At 37.5% G+C, this 19,215-nt stretch overlaps 1 protein-coding gene across 1 annotated transcript in view; it reads left to right on the forward strand.

The window, feature by feature from the left end:
• Positions 1-19,215, forward strand: part of LOC122560664 (ankyrin repeat and fibronectin type-III domain-containing protein 1-like) — an 868,051-nt gene that overhangs the window by 111,840 nt on the left and 736,996 nt on the right. Inside the window, exon 3 of the mRNA XM_043711556.1 lies at positions 14,009-14,193. Coding sequence (XP_043567491.1) covers positions 14,009-14,193 — 185 coding nt within the window. The remainder of the gene's footprint in view (positions 1-14,008; positions 14,194-19,215) is intronic.

Consider the following 19,215-nt stretch of genomic DNA (forward strand, 5'->3'; position numbering starts at 1 on the left):
TCTTTTGCTTTCCCCTCTACAGTACTGGTCTGATAAAAATCCTGATTAAAATTTACAAAATAAAACTTGTTATCTCAAAACCAGGCTGCTTTAGTTCTCTTATTCATGTCTTCTTTGCGTCTTCTTGGGTATTCTGCTTCACAGGTTACTGATCGATAAGAGAGCTATTTTTCGGGCAGTCTTTACATGCTAGTGGCTTGACAGTTCTCCTCCCAATTGTTCAATTTTCCCTGGTCTTATACCTCCAAAGCATTGGATTGTATCATTAAGCTTTCAAGATTGTCAATATACTCAATTCAAACTTGATTGGAGGTTGGTATTTCGGGGTATAATTTAAACTGATTGGTTGAATTCAAATATATTATTGTCTCCAGGCAACCAGCTAACCAATTGTTACACTTTTTTTTCAGAACACTTGGTGCTGTCAGGTAGTTCTACTATCTTTTAACTTTCTTAAAGGTACAGTACACCCACATCTTCATAACATATTTGACAACTTCATATAATCAACCAAGAAATGATCACCTATGCCTATGGAATAACACATTGTGAAAACTACTTTTATTTTTCCCTTAGCTGTATTTATCTGTCTGCCTTTTGTGTGAATGGGGCTGAAAACAGGGCCTGGTGTGTTTGAAACATAGATCAGTTAGATTACGTTGTTTAATTTTTGCTCTGCTAAAGTTACTTTGTTATGTTGTGAATAAATTGCTAAGTCTTTTGTTTTAGGTACAAACCAATGTCTGGAACTGATCATTCATAGAGTCTGGGATTGGTTATTCAAAGTCCAGTTAAGAATCATTGGGGTCAATTTTGAGGATCTTTAAAGCTTTTAATTTTATTGTGTGGTGACAACAGAGATATAATATGGTTTGGCTGTCTATCTCTGTGTGATAACACAAAAAAAAATTCGAAGGAAGTATGGTCCACTTTCATTTCTGTTAACCTTTTATTGCACATTTCCTTTCTTGTTGAATTCCTTTTCTGAGGATTCCTTAGGTGTTCCCACTACAGCAATCACACATGGATCAGGACTGGGAGCTGAATATTCAAGGATATACATCCTATCAAAAAGACAGGCAGATTGACAGAGGGGGTAGGATTGCCTTATTAGTAAGAAATGAAATTAAATCAATGGTAAAAAACAAAGTACGGTCAGATGGTGCAGAATCTGTGAGGAACTGCAAAGAGGAAAAAAACAAACCATGGTTGGAGTTATGCACAGGCCTCTAAACAGTAGTCAGGAGATGTGGCGCAAGATACACCAGATAGAAAAGATGTGTGGGAAAGGCAGTGATCATGGGGGATTTCAATATGCAGATGGACTGGGAAAATCAAGTTGATAGTGCCTTACAAGAAATAGAATTTGTGGAATGTCTTGGAGCAGCTTGTGGTGGAGTCCACTAGGGAACAGGCAATACTGGATATAATGTTGTGCAATGAGGCAGACATGATACGGGAGCTTAAGGTGAAGGAACCCTTAGGAGGCAGTGATCATAATATGATTGAATTTACTCTGCAATTTGAGAGGGAGAAGATCGAATCCGAGGTAACAGTATTACAGCTGAATAAGGGTAAGAACAGAGGCATGAGGGAGGAGCTGGATAGAATTGACTGGGGGAGGAGCCTAGCAAGAAAGACAGTGGAACCGCAGTGGCAGGAGTTTCTAAGAGTAATTCAGGAGACACAGAAGAGATTTATCTGGAGGGAAAAGAAACATAGTACAGGGAGGATGAGGCAACTATGGTTGACTAGGGAAGTCAGGTATAGCATAAAAGTAAAAGAGAAAGCATACAATGTGGCGAAGGGTAGTAGGAAACCAGAGGATTGGGAAGCTTATAAAAACCAACAGAGGGCAACAAACAAAAATAAGAAGGAAGAAGATTAAATGTGAGGGAAAGCTGGCCAGTAATATCAAGGAAGAATGTAATAGTTTCTTTAGATATATAAAGGGCAAATGAGAGGCAGAAGTGGATATTGGGCCATTGGAAAATGACGCTGGAGAATTAGTAGTGGGGAACAAGAAAATGGCTTGGAATTGAATAATTACTTCACGTCAGTCTTCACGAGTTATATCCCGAATATTCAAGAGAACGAAGGGGCAGAGTTGAGTATGGTGGCCATCACCAAGGGGAAGATGCTAAAAAAAAATGGTGTGAAGGTAGATAAATCATCTGGACCAGATGGACGACACCCTAGAGTTCTAAGGGATATAGCTGAAGAGATAATGGAGGAATTAGTGCTGATCTTTCAGGAATTGCTAGAATCAGGAAGGGTCCCAGAGGACTGGAAAATCACTAACATGACACCCCTGTTTAAAAATGGAGGAAAGTAAAAGGTGGAAAATTACAGATCCGTAGTGAAGGATGAGATTTCTGAATACTTGGAAGTATATGGTAAAATAGGGAAAAAAATCAGCCTAGTTTCATCAAGGGAGGTCAGACCTGACAAATCTGTTAGAATTCTTTGAGGAAGTAACAAGCAGATTAGACCAAGGAGAGCTATTGGATGTTACCTATCTGGACTTCAAGAAGGCCTTTGACAAGGTGCAGCACAGGAGGCTACTGAGTTAGGTAAGGGCGCACGGTGTTAGAGACAAGTCGCTAGCATGGTTAGAAGCTTGGCTGTCTGGCAGAAAGCAGAGAGTGTGGATAAATGGGTCCTTCTCAGGATTGTAGCTGGTGACAAGGCTCCGTGTTGGGACCACAACTTTTCATTTTATGCATTAATGATCTAGATGAAGGAACTGAGGGCATTCTGGCTACATTTTCAGACAATACAAAGATTGATAGAGGGACAGGTAGCATTGAGGAGTCGGGAACAATGCAGAAAGAAGGATTTGGACATGTTAGGAGAGCGGGGAAAGAAGTGGCAGATGGAGTACAACGTGGGAAAGTATGAGGTCAGTCACTTTGGAAGGAAGAATAGAGGCATGGGCTATTTTCTAAATGGGGAGAAAATTCAAAAGTCTGAAGTGCAAAGAAACTTGGGAGTTTTAGTCAAGGTAAACTTGCAGGTTTAATCAGTAGTTAGGAAGGCAAATGCAATGATGGCATTTATGTTGAGAGAACCTGAATATAAAAACAGAGATGTACTTCTGAGGCTCTATAAAGCTCTGATCAGACCACATTTGGAGTATTGTGTGCAGTTATAGGCCCCATATCTCAGAACAGATGTACTGGCCCTGGAGCATGTTTAGAGGAGGTTCATGAGAATGGTCCCAGGAATGAAAAGCTTAACATATGAGGAATGTTTGAGGACTCTGGGTCTATACTTGATGGAGTTTAGAAGGATGAGGGGGATCTAATTGAAACTTACAGAATACTGAATGGTCTGGACAAAGTAGATGTTGGGAAGATCTTTCCATTGGTAGGAGAGACTAGGGCCTGGGGACATAGCCTTGGAGTAAAAGAAAGCACTGTTAGAATGGAGATAAGGAAAAATGTCTTCAGTCAGAGAGTGGTGAATCTATGGAATTCATTGCCACAGAAGGCTGCGGAGGCCAGGTGATTGAGTATATTTAAGACCGAGATAGATAGGTTCTAATGTATCAAGGGTTACAGGGAGAAAGCAGGAGAATGGGGTTGTGCAACCTATCAGCCATGATTGGATGGCAGGGCAGACTTGATGAGCTGTAATTGGCCTTAGTATGAATAGATTAAGATAGATTGAAGAAGTTGGAACTGTTCTGCTTGGAGCGAAGAAGGATGAGAGAAGATTTAAAAGAGGCTTCCAAAATCATGAGGAGGCTGGACAGATTGCGTAAGAAGAAACTGTTCCCAGTCATAAAAGAAATAAAGAATAAGATGGCCTAGATTTAAAGTGATGTGCAAACGAAGTAAGGGCAATGTGAGAAAGAACATTTTCATGCAACGAGTTGTTAGAGTAAAGAATGCACTGCCTGGAAATGAGGAGGCAGGTTTCATTAATGTATTCAAGAGAGCACTGGATGATAATTTAGATAGAAATGGTGTACAGGGATATGGGGAAAGGATAGGAGATTGGTATTGATGGAAAGAGTGCAGGATGGGCTGAATGGCATCCTTCTGAGTTGTAATAATTCTGTGATTCTGTGTGCCTAATTTTTTTTATAATGCAAGCATATTATGTTCTTATCAGATTTAGGTTTGAGCACTTTTTTGACTTTATTATTTTGAAATCCTCTGTTTGTTCCTTAAAAGTAAAACCTTTTCCCTTCCTGAATTTTCTATTCCTTCTATTACATTGTTGATCTTCATATCACATTTTCCCATTTGTGTGTGAGATACCATAAATATTTGCCAGAATTGCTGTTTATTGGATCTTTCATGCAGCTAAGTAAGTTGTAGGGGTCATTGGAATGCTTGAAATTCTACCATAAATATGACTGCCTTCACATTCTTAAAATATTTTTCTAACTTCTATGATCAAAGTACTGATTCCATAGCATTTCTTCTTCTCATGAACATGCTAGAAATTTCAGATTAAGTTTCTTTCTTAGGGTACTAAATTTTAATTTATAAGCTTCAGGGGCAAGCTCATAAATATTGACTATTGCTTTTTTAACAGTTTCATAGTCTGCAGGTCGTTCTTCTGACAAACGGGTGTATTTTCACAGCTGTGTCAAAACACTGTAGCATTAAGGTCCAAATATCCTTTGGCCAATTCATCTTCCCAGCAATGTTCTAAATAAAAATGAAATAGTTTTCAACAGTGTTCCATAAATTTAGAGACTAAAAGCAGGTATCTTGTTAAATCAAATCCCTCATTGGAGTCAGACTCACCTCTCAGTTACAACCTGTTCATTCTTCCGTTACTTTAAACTTCTGTGTCTCCAAATCATGTTGTCCAAGTGCTGTGTCTTTGAAGATCAAGTTTTTAAAATTCCATTTCTCTTTGTAATTTTCTCTCTTCCTCCAGTTTAAGCTTTCTTATATTGCAGAATACTTTCCCTATCTTTCTGCTGCTCTTTTTATTTTCTTTGTTTTTTTCTTTGTCCATTACCTTAAGACTTCTCACTTCTCTTGCTTTCTCTTTTCCCTCCAAATCATTCATTTTCCATTTCAAAATGAATTTTAGCAAATTCAAGCAGTCACACTTAAATTTTAACTTTCTGTACTTTTAATTTTAAATGAGCCTGAAGCATTTTATCCTTTTTTCTGCTTTTTTTTTTACCTTCAATTTTTCTGCTAACTCTGCTTGTATATTCTGAGTTAAAACATTTCAAATTATGCAACATTACATTTTCTGGTCTCAAAAAAGTGTTCACATACTTCAAAGCCATTTTGAAAGGCCATTCTATGCTTTATGCTTCTCAGCAACATTTCTGTTCCATGTCCAGTGCCTCCATGTGCTTGTTTCTTTCAAAGATTTGTAGATCCTTCTCAGATTCCATGAACATCTATTCCACCAAGTGATACTACTTTGTAATGATCCCAACTGTTTGTAACACTGAAGAAGTTGGATCTCAGATTGGAACCTGACTTGATTGATCAGAAGGTTTGTTTTTTGCTGTATGGGTATTGTGGTGATCCATTGCTTAAACATATTCATGTAAGGCTGTTGAAGTTCTGTTCAGCGAACAAAAGAATACAAGTTTAGTGCATAAAATGAAAGCAACAAAACTATATGTACATAGCTATTTATAAAAAATCTTAACATAAAGGTCAAAACAAGAGATTCAACCTTTTTTCCCAACAATATTCTTTCCGTCACCACTCCAAGTGAATTATCTTTTCTTAAATGTAAGGTATTTTACTCAACAGACTCTTTCCAATTTTGATGGCCTAGACACTTCTTTGCAGCTCTTTGGAAAGTTATTTGGAACTGTGACTTGAATACATCAATTTCAACAACGCATGTAACTTCATTCAAGCTCCTTGCAGGACACCTGTAGTGCTTATGGGTGGAATATTACTGAGTTCCCAAACAGACCAGAGACCATTAATTTAGCTTTTGCCTTCATTTTAGTTCAGTAGAATCAAGAATTCAGTCTAGTGGGGTGCGCAGTTTTCTCCGAGCAGAGAATCAAATTTTAATTTGGGAAACACAGTCATCCTAACTGAAGTGTTATTAGTCCTTGCAGTTTCCAGAGTTTGTCCAGAAGTCTTCAATTTGTTAGAAGTAAAGAAATGTGTGCCATCAGAATTGTGAAAGATTCATGCCAGCAGACTTTGAATGGACTTGTAAAACTGTCCCAACAATCCAAGGAAAATTAACTACAAAGAGTCAGTGAAGTAAAAATTAGATAGTTAAGTGAAAAGTTATATTTCTCTCTGGAATTGGTTATGTGTAAAATGGTAGTATTAGAAATAGGTTGAAGCTTTGTTTTGTTATTAGTGTTAAGATCTTTACATCAGTCATACATACATAAATATTGCTATGCTTTTTTTTATTTTGTTGAATAAATTTACATTTTGGTAAAGAACACCTGCAGCCTTGTATGAAAGCTGCCATGGTAACCAACTTCAAAAATGAGACATGGATCTAGCAAGCCAGGTTTCATTCTGGGATCTGACTAGTCCATTATTGCCCTCAGTTAAAATCATAACAGACATGATTTCTTGGAAATGATGTTTGAACTCACTTTGTTTAGAGATTACTTTCTGACCTTTCAAAGAAAATAAGTTATTTTCACAGTACTAAAAACAAAATCCATTACATGTTATTGTAATGATTAACATGTGCTATAGATTCTTATCACATAGGTAAGAAAGAAGACAAATTGGATGTTGGCTAATATTGAGATGAGGATTGAGGTAAACGTGAAGGAAGCCAGAAAAGAGGAAAGACAACGCCACTTATTTTCAGCTATGTTGACAACAAAGGAACAGATGCATCTTTTTGAGTTTTGTCCACAATTTCTTCAAAACTGGTCAAATTTCTGTAATCATTGCCTGGACATATAATTAGTTTTCTTCCACTCTGCCACTATTTCTTTTTTATATTGGTGAGCTAAGATTTGATCTGGAACAATTAATGTATGTGAAGTTACTAAACAATGTTTCTGCAGCAACTTGTTAAATTTTGCAGAAATTTCACTCCTTCTCATTTTAAGACTGATAGTGGGCATTATCTTTACCATGAACATGCAAACCGAAAATTTAATCTTGGGTACTAACAATCGCAATAGTTTTTGCTTCCAGTATCAATGTGCTTTCAAGAAAACTAAAAAAAACTTCCTCTTTCCCTTCAAGAAAAAGGATCTTTTTAATCTGCAATGGTGATAATTTTAGCAGATTCAAAATAAAAAAAATGAGATCTGGGCTTTGGCTTAAGAATGAGGAATAACAATAATCATTTTCTGGAAATCACTTTAAAGGTGGTTAATCCTGACTCATGAAAGCCTGCCTGCCAGCAAATCAGGAATGTGATGAGTAAATTCTACTTCCCTGAAAGAAGCTTGGCAGCTTCCTGGATAAAATAGCCCCCTTCACCAGCAACCTATCCACGGCTGCAGGATGCATTGCAGCAACTTGCTAAACCTGTTCCAACAACACCTTTAAACCTCATCATTTCTTCCACCTGGAAGAACATGAGCAAGAAATGCGTGGGACCAATACCATGGCCAGCAAGTTTGGCTCTATGCCACAAATATCCCACCTTGAAATTATATTGCTGTTCCCTTACTATTGTTGTGTCAAAACGCTAGAGCATTCTCCCTTACAACACTGTGAGTATACTTAGACCAGAAAAATGTAGCAGTTCAAGAAGGTGTCTCATCACTAGCTTGTCTGCAGCAATTAATGATTGGCAACACATGTTGGCCTTGCCAACCACACTGCCATTTCATGAAGAAATGGAGGAGAAACTCAGATACATCCCTGGAGGTACTTGGTTGTGTAACCTGATATAATTTAATAATTTTGTTTTAATTTACATGTATGAGAAATGTGTCCTTGTTCTTTTAAAAGATACAGTGTGTTTCAGCATCAGTTCCTATGTCTCTGTTGAAATAGGGTGAAGTTTACTTGCTAAACATCCTATTGAAGATGGGTCAATCAATATGAAGCAATTTAGTGAAATCCTGAGTAAATCCTTAGGATTCATTTTATGCCTTATATATCTCCTGAGGGACTATGCTAATCTAATGAGACCTTTTCACCTCTCAGAGTATTTGATTTTGCTTTGTTCTGATGAAGTGCTTTGATGATCGATTGCAACCTGGCAAATCAAACAGCAAATCTGTACAAAACACAAGTAATTCTGTCTCAATCAGACTTATAAACACAATTTATGTATTGGAGGAATTTGTGCTACATTTTTATTTTATGGGTTTGCTTTGTTCTAATGTTTTTATCTTTATATTTGGAGCTTTTGTTTGTGTTCAAACTATATCGCACATTGAAACTTTTTACATCAGCCCCATGGGGCTGATATAAATTTCCCAATACCATGACGCTTTGATCTCTACTCTTTAAATGCTGTGCATTATTGCATAGCTTTCTGATTATCTTGTGTTATAATAGGGAAAGAGGCCATGACTAGCAGTGGAATAAAAGAGGGAAGAATGATCTTAGACACTGATTTAGAGACTTTGCTGCAAGAAATTTGGTGAAAAGGATTATCCCTTTTCAAGAAATTGGCACAATAAAGAGCACAACCAGTGCACAATGAATGTAGACAACCCAGTAAATGTTGTCTCATTGTATTCTGAGCAGGTGGAGAAGAAATTTGCTGGACTGTGCGTAATTTCAAAATAAATGAACCAACACTTGGCTTTATTTTACTCTGTTGTCTATAACTGTGACTGGGCTTCGACCTAACTTGATACATCTCATGGAGGGAAACCATGCATTTAGCTGATGGTTTATCATTTTTGAATTTGACAAGTATACCTTGGCTGTTCCTGAGAATTGTACAATCTGTTATATCAATCTGTTGATTCGTGTAAATGTGCCTAGCATCAAGAATGGAACCAGTGCAAAGTACCAATGTGGATTTCTATCAAATTTCCTATCAGGAATAGATTATACACAATAAAAGGCAACATATGGGGTGGCACGGTGGCTCACAGTGCCAGGGACCCAGGTTTGATTTCAGCCTTGGGCGACTGTCTGTGTGGTATTTGCACATGTTCCCCATGTCTGCGTGGGTTTCTTCCGGGTTCCTCCCACAATCCAAATATGTGCAGATTAGATGAATTGGCCATGCTAAATTGCATATAGTGTTCAAGAATGTGTAGGCTAGGTGCATTAGTCAGGGGTAAATATAGGACAATAGGGTAGGGTAATGAGTCTGGGTGAGATACTCTTCGGAGGGTCGGTGTGGACTTGTTGGGCCGAAGGGCCTGTTTCCAAACTGTAGGGATTCTATGATTCTATGTGCAACTAAGAAGAGGTCACCACAGCTGCAATGTTTTTTCCTTAAAACGAAATAGCCATTGAAATTCTGGGATTGGAGGCAACAGAGGGACTGAAGGAAGGATAATGTCAAAGATCGCTGCGTATATGTTTGTGGCTAATGTTGTTTAAGTTTCATCCTGATTTTCTTATTAACTTACTCACTCATTCACTTTCTCACTTGCAGGTAGACATTGCAAAATGACAACCTAATGTCTTCCCATGTGACTCCATGTTGCGAAGGTTGCTTCTTTGCTAACTTTCTGAAGAATGTTGTCCTTGTGTTGTTTTTAGGTGCCACAGCAAAGAAAGAGCATCAACCAAGATCTCACAGCACCATGTGTAACCCATTCTTAATGTGGCAAACATTATATCTAATGCTGAGGAAAAGACCGTTAGTGAAGGTCAAGGGAAGAGCAAAGCACAGTTAATGAGGTACACAAACAGGTGAAATTGCAAAATATGTAACCTGCTAGACAGAGGACCAACACAAAAGTTTCCTTCAGTTGTGCTCAACTTTTCAGATTATAAGGGTCTTTCTAGAAGTACATTAGTAGTTCAAAGTTAATACAGCATGGAATCATTTTAGAGTATGTAATTAAGCTTTTCAGTTGGAGAGTATCACAAGTTAATTATACATCAGGAATTAATTTATGGCCCATCTAAATTTAGCCATTTAGAAAGACCCCAAAGTGTCCCTCCATTTTACCACTTCTTCATCTCTCACTTGCTTTCAGGATTTTTGCTACCACTTTACTATGTGGGTTCCATTTGTTGATCATGCTAATATGAAAAAGAATTTCATGTTCTTCTTGAGTTCTTTGCCTGAAGGCAGATCTGGTCTGTGGCATCGCAATCATGGGTTGGTCTAAGATGCAGGTTTTGAATCAACAGCAGCTGATACAGTGATGAAATCCATGTTGTTGGTACCAATCTGATCCATACTGATCATCCATCAACTGCCCTTCAAGGAACCTGGATTGGTGTAGGCAATATATTTTGTACAATTGTGTTGTAACTGTAGATAGTGATAGTAGAGGCTCCAGTTCTTACTGTCTGCCATTGGCGGATGTTGGAAGGATTTAAAAAATGATATTCCATCCTCCCAGTTCTGAGGAAGGATCACTGGAACCAAATTATTAACACTGATTTCTCTCTACAGATACTGCCAGACCTGCTGAGTTTTCTAGCAATTTCTGTTTTGGTTTCTGATTTCCAGCATCAACAGTTCTTACAGTTTGCATTTGTTATTCCATCTGTTTAGCCATGTTACAAATCACCTTTCTTGGTCTTCGAGACCTGGAGTAGAATTTGAACTCAGTTCTTATAGCTCAGAGGCAGGGATGCTACTTTCTGTGCCTAAAATCACTCTGTCTTTCTGTTTAAAGTCTGAAATTAATAAGTCCTTTTACTATCTGTGTTTTTGACCTTATTCTCACATTTTAACCTAATATAATTCCCTTTTTGTTTTATTCCTTTTCCAACAACTATTCTTTATACCTGTACTTTGGAAATACTTTCACACTTTGGAAATATCTCCATTTCAGTCTGACAAAGGAAAGTGTCTTTAATTTTTTCAAATACCTTAGACTTTTCAAATTAGGGAAGAGTTTTCTCATTCTTCATATTCTCATATGTGTGTCTGCAAAATCTACAATCCTCATGTCAACATTTCTGGGTGACTGACTATCTCCTCCCTTAGTGATATCCAGCAGTTTGTTTCCACTCAGCTGTGTAACCATGCTGAGGGAGAGACCAGTAGCTACGTAATGCTGGGAATTGGCATTGATGATGGCTTACCATAATGCCATATCAAAAACTTCCAACCACTTCTGTTAAATAATTAGGAATGCATTCTTTGGCATCCTAGTTCAATCAACTATTGTATCAATTCCTCGGTGCATGTAGTCCAATGATCATCTACTGATTCAGCTTTAGTTCTATTCTGTGGGGTAAGCATTTCACACTGCCCATCTGACCTTTTGCTCCTATTGGAAAACATTTTAGAAGGCGCAAGTGGTTAGCAATTAGAACGCACGTACATTATTACAAATTTAACATCTCTTCATAACATCACTATGTACACATTATGATCTCTTTAGAGACTGATAACTTTCATAGAGAGATCTGACCTTCCACTTATCAGATGAGCCAATAACATGTCAAGACTTCACACTTTAAAATTAAATAAACACTATTGACTAAACATGTTTCACTTTATAGGCAATTCACACTTTAATCTATAGAAACAAACAGTTCCTTTTACTTTTCACTCTCCATAGAATTACATTTCTTATTGCAAACAGTTCACAGTTGTTCCCAAAGCTGCTTCCATTTTATTTTCCCAGCCAGATAACTTCTAACGCCAAAACTGCCTCTCACAATTTGGGTCATACAATAGATTTCTTCTTCTAGTTCCAGGCTAGAAGTCTTCTTGCCTCCTTTAACTCCTCATAAACTCAATCTGAACATGACTTCCCATTTGCATTCTTTGCAGTGGACCACAGAGACAGCATTTTCTCTGCTTAAGCTGCAGGCCTGGCTGATTGTATCTCTTACTGTTTCCTCTTTAGTTGGCTACAATACAAGCAAGACAAAATCATACCCATTGATTGTGATATTCGTGGACTTACAGGAAGCACTATTTTATCTCCTGTCTCCTCTTTTCCAATTCCTTTTCATCTTTGAAATAAAAGAATAGTTTAAGCATAAAGGGGTGGCATGGTGGCTCAGTGATTAGCCGTGCTGCCTCACAGCACCTGGGTAGCAGGTTCAATTCCAGCCTTGGGCAACTGTCTGTGTGGAGTTTGCAAGTTCTCCCTGTGTCTGCGTAGGTTTTCTCCGAGTGTTCCGGTTTCCTCCCATAGTCCAAAGATGTGCAGGTCAGGTGAATTGGTCATGCTAAATTGCCCATAGTGTTATGTGCATTAGTCAGAGGGAAATGGGTCTGGGTGGGTTACTCTTCGGAGGGTTAATGTGGACTGGTTGGGCCGAAGGGCCTGTTTCCACACTGTAGGGAATCTAATCTAATCATAGCTGTTTCCAACTTAATCCATACACCTTTCTGGGACTTTGGGAGGCTTGGGATCTATACATTCTCGACTTAGAAACTGTTGGCATTGTGCCCGTATGTTAATACCTTGCACCTCCCTCTTAATAATGTTATCTAATTCTCTCTGATCTATAACACTTGAACCTTCCGGACTTACTGTGAGAGTGGTTCCAACACAGGACACATCGCAGCTTTCATTTACCTTACATGTAAAGTCTACTGTCCCAAACTATAATAATGTTGTATACCTAAACGTTTGTGAGAAGATTTGTAGCTCGGGTGCTCGTTGTTGTGGTTCTGTTTGCCAAGCTGGGAATTTGTGTTGCAGACATTTCGTCCCCTGTCTAGGTGACATCCTCAGTGCTTGGGAGCCTCCTGTGAAGCGCTTCTGTGTTGTTTTCTCCGGCATTTGTAGTGGCTTGTCTCTGCCGCTTCCGGTTGTCCGTTCCAGCTGTCCTCTGCAGTGGCCGGTATATTGGGTCCAGGTCGATGTGTTTGTTGATAGAATTTGTGGATGAGTGCCATGCCTCGAGGAATTCCCTGGCTGTTCTCTGTTTGGCTTGTCCTATAATAGTAGTGTTGTCCCAGTCGAACTCATGTTGCTTGTCATCTGTGTGTGTGGCTACTAAGGATAGCTGGTCGTGTCGTTTCATGCCAAAAAACTACATTCTTAAAACATAATAATCAAGTAATGTTTTAATTGGAATAATGTGTTATGCATTGTAAAGATAAATCAAAGTTGATGTGATTGACACAGTCAGGTCCGTCTGGAAAAAGCACCCTATGTATGAAAGCACATTATGCATGATATTCTGGCAGTTTTATTAATACTTCTGGGTAAAAATGCAACTTATATAAATAATGCCATCGTTTCTGTGGTATACAGGGTGGAGTTGGGGGGGAGAGCTATAATTGTCATATGATGTAAAATGGACTGCATGTCTGGTCAGTGTTTTTAGGATGTACACAGTTTCATGTCAGTGTTGAATGCTTTGTCACTTGGAATTGGATTTGCAAAGACATTGATATTCTCAATGAGACTGATTATACATATTCTCAACCAGTGATGTTTCTTTAGCAACAATGAAACTCTGTTTCAGAAATCTACGAAAGGGTACCTGTCCCTCAGAGTGATTACTGATGTGAAAACTAGCAATGTTAAAACCGTGCACTCGGGCTTGCTCTCTGAGACTGGAGTACAAACATGTTGTCAGGTCAGAGTAGAGGGCAGTTTGGCTTACTTTACAACTCTGTTTTGCTATCTCATCTGTGAGTGATTAAAGTAGAAGCTGCAGTGACATTTCTCAATTTTGTTATGTGCCATAAGGTAATGTTTCTTAAGCTTTCTGTCATTAAAATGCTTAGTTTATAGCTTGTTTGCATAGAGATAAGGATCTTTCATGACATTAAATTCTGACAAACTGAACAAACTCTTCAATGATTATTGTTTTATTAACAAATACCATATTAATGAATCCCATCAAACACACAATTTTATGACCAAATTATATGTTAGAAACTTAAATTACTTTGAGGAATAAATATATACCGCTGTTCTTATCTTGCTAATAAGGTAACAATAGGCTGCATATTTTCTGTACATTAAGGTGGAATTGCTTTTGTGGTTTCTCCTCAGATCTTTGGACAGGAAGTTGCAACGACCTTTGCTGGCAAAGTCTCGAACCCTTCCCAGTATTCCACAGTCGCCAACTGTTACAAGAGCGCACAAAGAATTGTTATCTGACAGCAATGATGGCAGAAGTCAGAGTAAATTGTTACTTGCAACTGAAAGTCAAAAGGGATATCGAGTGCCATCATTTGGTGAGTTGAAAGTTAAGTTTGTACTTAAGGCCAACTAGTGTGTCATTCAGTACTTTTATAGTATAATGTTGTAAAGTATCACTTTTTAAAGCAGTCAGTGGGTTAATTTACAAAGTTTCTTGTTCAGTAAAGGACTGTGTAAAGTGAATATATTTTTGTTTTATTCATGTTTGTAGTGCACTATTTGAGGTCATTTTATTTTCACAGTTCTGTTAAGAGGTTCACAGTTTTGGTTGATAACCAAAGCTCATTGTTTAGAACAGCACCAAGACTGGAAAAATTACAGAAGCTGTTGAGATAAGTTAAAACCATTGAATTAGTTTATTTCACATTAACTTTTTAAACCTTTTGGTCGGGACATAGAAGGCATAGGAACAGAATTGGGCCATTCACCCTCTCCAAGCTAAAATAGAGCAAAGCACTGCAGGTGCTAGTGATCTGACTAAAAACAGAAAGTTCTGGATAAACTCAGGGCATGGCAGCATTTGTAGAGAGAAAGCAGAGTTAATATTTCAAGTCCAACAATTCTTGGTCAGAATTGTTCTGATGAAGAGTCACTGGACTTGAAATGCTAACTCTTTTTTCTCTCCAAAGGTACTGCCAGATCTCCGAGGTTCTCCAGCACTTTGTTTTTGTTTCAGCCTCTCCAGGCTGTTCTCATTATGGCTGATCTCTGTGTCAATTCCACTTATCTGACTTTTCTCTGTATCTCTCAACACTGATTCAACAAATACCTGTTAGTCTAATTCTTGAAAACATAAGGAAAGACAGGAGGTGAAGAATTCTGTAGTTTAGAGGCCTGAGGAGCAAGTGAATTCGGAATTGCTGATGAGTTTTAGTTTTAATGCAGAAAGATTATGGCGTGTTTGAATCCTTGAATGGACAGGAGGGCAAAATTCAATGCAGCATTGTTCACAGCACTTGTTAGGAATTAAAGAGAAAGGAGGGAAGAAGAAAAGTGTTACTGGAGAGAAGGGTTTAGTAACATTTCAGTGCAGTGAAGAATATGAGCAAATTGGTAGCAATTGACACAATGAGCCCACGATTCATAAAGCAAAAGCAAAAATTCAACAACTATAGATACCTAATTTTTGAAGCATTATATTTCAAAGGTAATCTTAATTTTCTGCCCACCTGTCCCAGAGCTAAGAAGAATGTGAAAAATAACAATTCCAAGGTCAACAGTTCTCACAAACTATAAAGGAATTAATGAACATTTCTAATGGGATTAACTACCGTTCAAATTATGACAAACAAGGGCACTGTTTATTTTTAAAATGCTGCTTTTTCTTCTGGTACTTCTATTTCAGATGGGATTGAATCACAAAAATACAGTAACAGCAATAAAAGGATACAGTTAGCATTTAATTTCAGCAAATGGCTGGCAGTTTTCAGGTGTTGTTTAACTTTAGATCTTTCTTAAGTCTGCTATTTGATAGGCACTGAGTTGTAATATTGAACAGAGTTGTGATTGCATCTCAGTTGTAAACTGTATTTGTTGTTCTTTTTGTTTATTCATTCAGTGTCGCCAAGTAAATTTGTTGCAGGAAGTTGTTGCTGAAGATTGAAAAGATTTCCACCTTGAATGATGATAATGGATTGCTAACTTGTTCAACTATCTTAAACCAAGTTACACCTGTTTTTAAACTACATATACTGTGATTTTTCTCAGTACCTGTTGCTGCAATTGCATATACTATGGGATTATTTATTGATGTGGAAATTGAAGTTTTAGAAATGTAGGCTAGGTATAAGAAAAATTGTCCTGAAAAACTTATCAGATAGATCTACAGTTGCAAATCAAAGGAGCAGTCATTGTGTTGGAGGGATGTTGTGAGAGGCATTCACACGGAGAATTATTGTAGTCTTTCTGACCCCCCCCTCTCTCTGACATTGCTCCTGTCAGAACCTGTGTTTGATTTGACCTTTTTTTGCGAAAGGGGTGTATATGGGGATGTTGCAAGTATTTGGAATGGCATCACTAAGTTGCAATAGAGTTGATTGGGTTTTCAAATTAGTTATGTTATTCTAAATTTGGTTTTCTTTTGTTTGTGTATAAATAAATCCTGTTTAGTTTAAAACTAAGTGGTTGGTCCAGCTGTATCCCTCCTGGAATATTCACTCTTAACCGGCTTAAAACAACTAGAAAGGTTAGGATTTGGTCGACCTTCTTCAAATGTTTTGAGGGGTTCTGGCCTGATCCATAACACCTCAAACAGTGACATTGTATCAATCAGCTCAAAAAATATGCAGCACTTCATTTTCAAGTTAGAAAACTCTCCTACTTTTTCATTTATAGAATCCTAACTTACATTTTAATTTATGTTTTCAAAAAATAAAAATGTGATCTCTCACAAGAAATAAATATATCACCCATGCTTTAGTTGCATTGGGATACCCATTGTTTGACTGATAAATTCCAGCTGACTCGAGAACATTGGCTTTATTTGTCCCTTTATTTTTGTTAATAGGCCACCCACTGTCTCTTTTCCTTTCTCCTCCTTTCCTTTTTCTAACACTAACCCTGCCATTTCCCAAATGGGAACATGCTGACAACTAGCATGGCTGCCTGGCTTGCTGTGTTCTTCCAGCCTCCTGTTTATCTACTATCTGACAATTATTTTGCTCTTCTCCAGTGTTGCTCTGATGTCTTGTAACCAAATGAGGAGCGGTCAGTTTTAAAACCTCTCAGTGAGTTGCAGCAAAGCTTTTCTTGACATTTTTTCATTTTTAGCTATCACACTTCAATTAGACTTGGTTAACCAAAGCAAAAATGGAGAGTCAATTCCAATGATTTCATAATTGAGGGATAGTGAAGATTTATTAGTTTATTATTTGTTCTGAAAAAGATAATAAAAAGTGACATCAAACAGGCATTAGAGTTTGTAATGAGCTTACAAAGAAGGAGGATGTACAGTGCAGACAAGAAGTTAATGGAGTTAAATGCAGTTAAAGATCTTTAGAGCCCTTCGGGATTTGAGAATGAAATGCCTTGAATCCAGTTCTTTTACTGTTCCATTCCTTTAGCAATGGCACAGTTTGCAAATCTTAAGCTTTCAGTGAACATTTTTCCAAGTTGCTTTTTCATTGCTGTGATTGAGTTTGCGACAGAACAGCTTTCAGTATTATTGGTTTTATCAGGTCATGAGCATGTTCTCTCTTGATCAAAGGCTGCTGTTCTTATACTATTCCTTTGCAATGTTGGTGTTTCTGTTACTGTTTCAATTTGAATAATTGTAGGCAATGTTTCATCTCTCAAAGTGTGCAGTTATTGTGCAAATGTGAGTAAAACAGGGATTACAAATTTCTTGATACCTCACTGAGTTTTAATGCCTCTTGATTAAAATGCTAATTACAGGGCAGATGGTTTTGTTCATTCCATCTTGGTTGCTTGGGCTTATCAATAAATTTTAGCAGCCATTTTAGGTTAGCGGTTTCCTTTTTAAAAACCATTTTGAGTCCATAAAATCTCTGCTATTAAACTCAAATAGGAAAAGTTGAATAATTAATTGATAGTCCATTTTCACAATGATTTTAACAGAAGAAATGAAAAGTCTAAGAAATGCATATTTAGAATTACATATTCTGAACAGTACAATTTATTCTAGAAATCTTCCCCTTTTTAGATTAGAGAAAGGAAATGGGCAATTATTAGTTTCATAGTTGGATTATAATGTATTTCATTAAGTATAAGTTGCATTATGAATATCCATCGCAGAAAACTAGTATGCAGGTATGGCAGGTAATAAGAAAGGCAAATGGAATTTTGGCATATATTGCTAAAGGAATAGAGTATTAAAGTAGGAAAATGTTGTTGCAACTGTACAAGGTATTAGTGAGACTGCACGTGAAGTATTCTGTACAATTTTGATCTACTTACTTGAGGAGGGATATAGTTCTTTTGGAGGCAGTACAGAGAAGGATCACTAGATTCTTTCTAGAGATGAGAGGTTTGTCTTATGAAGAGAGATTGATTAGTTTAGGCCTGCACTCTATGAATTTAGAAGAGTGAGAGGAGATCTACTTGAGGTATATAAGATCCTAAAGAAGTAGATGTGGAAAGGATGTTTCGTTATGTGAGGCAGTCTAGGAAAGCTTATGGTGTTTAGGGTACCAGGTAGCAGATTTCAAATAGAGATGAGGAGAAACTACTACACTCAAAGGGTCATAAATCTGTGGAACTCACTACCCCAGAGTGCAGTGGATCCCAGGATATTGAGTAAACTTAAAGAGGAGATACATTTTTAATTGGAAATGAGTTGAAAGGTTATGGAGAGTAGTCAGGAAAATGGAGTTACTGCTGAGTTGAGATCAGTTATGATCATACCAAATTATAGATTCTTGATCAATAGGGGAATCAAAGGTTATGGGAAAATGCAGGAAAGTGGATATGAAGAATGATGTATTAGCCATTCTGCAGGCTAGAGGTGCTGAACAACCTACTAACTAGGCTTTTTTTTTGAATATCCAATCCCAGACTTCGTGAATAATTGATTCTAGATACTGGGCTTATCACTTTACCTAAAAATGTAGCAATTTATTGACAATACAGTAACTTTAGCAGAGCAAAGCTAAGCAACAAGAGTAATCTATATAATATCTATGATTTTAACCCAATAAGCTTTGTTTTCAGTTGGAAATCTGCGAAATAAAAACAGAAAATGCTGGAGTTTGACATCCAGTTCTGAATAAGAGTTATATTGGACTCAAAATGTAAACTCTTGTTTGTTCTCCATAGTGCACCACCAGGTGAAACTGTGGTTTACCGGTACTTATTTCGATCTACTGTTCTGTATTTACTGCTCAGAATGTGTCCTCCTTTACATTGGCGAGACTAAATATAGACCACATGAATAGTTTGCGGAATACCTCCACTCTGTCCATTAAAAGGGCCCAACCTCCCAGTTGCTTGCTATTTCAATAAATTATTCTGCTCTCCTGCTAATATTTCCATCCTGAACCTGCTGTAGCATTCCAAAGAAGTGTAACGAAAACTGTGCCTCATTTTGTGCATTGGAATTT

This window comes from Chiloscyllium plagiosum, chromosome 21 (genome assembly GCF_004010195.1).
Source record: "Chiloscyllium plagiosum isolate BGI_BamShark_2017 chromosome 21, ASM401019v2, whole genome shotgun sequence".
NCBI classification, from domain to species: domain Eukaryota; kingdom Metazoa; phylum Chordata; class Chondrichthyes; order Orectolobiformes; family Hemiscylliidae; genus Chiloscyllium; species Chiloscyllium plagiosum.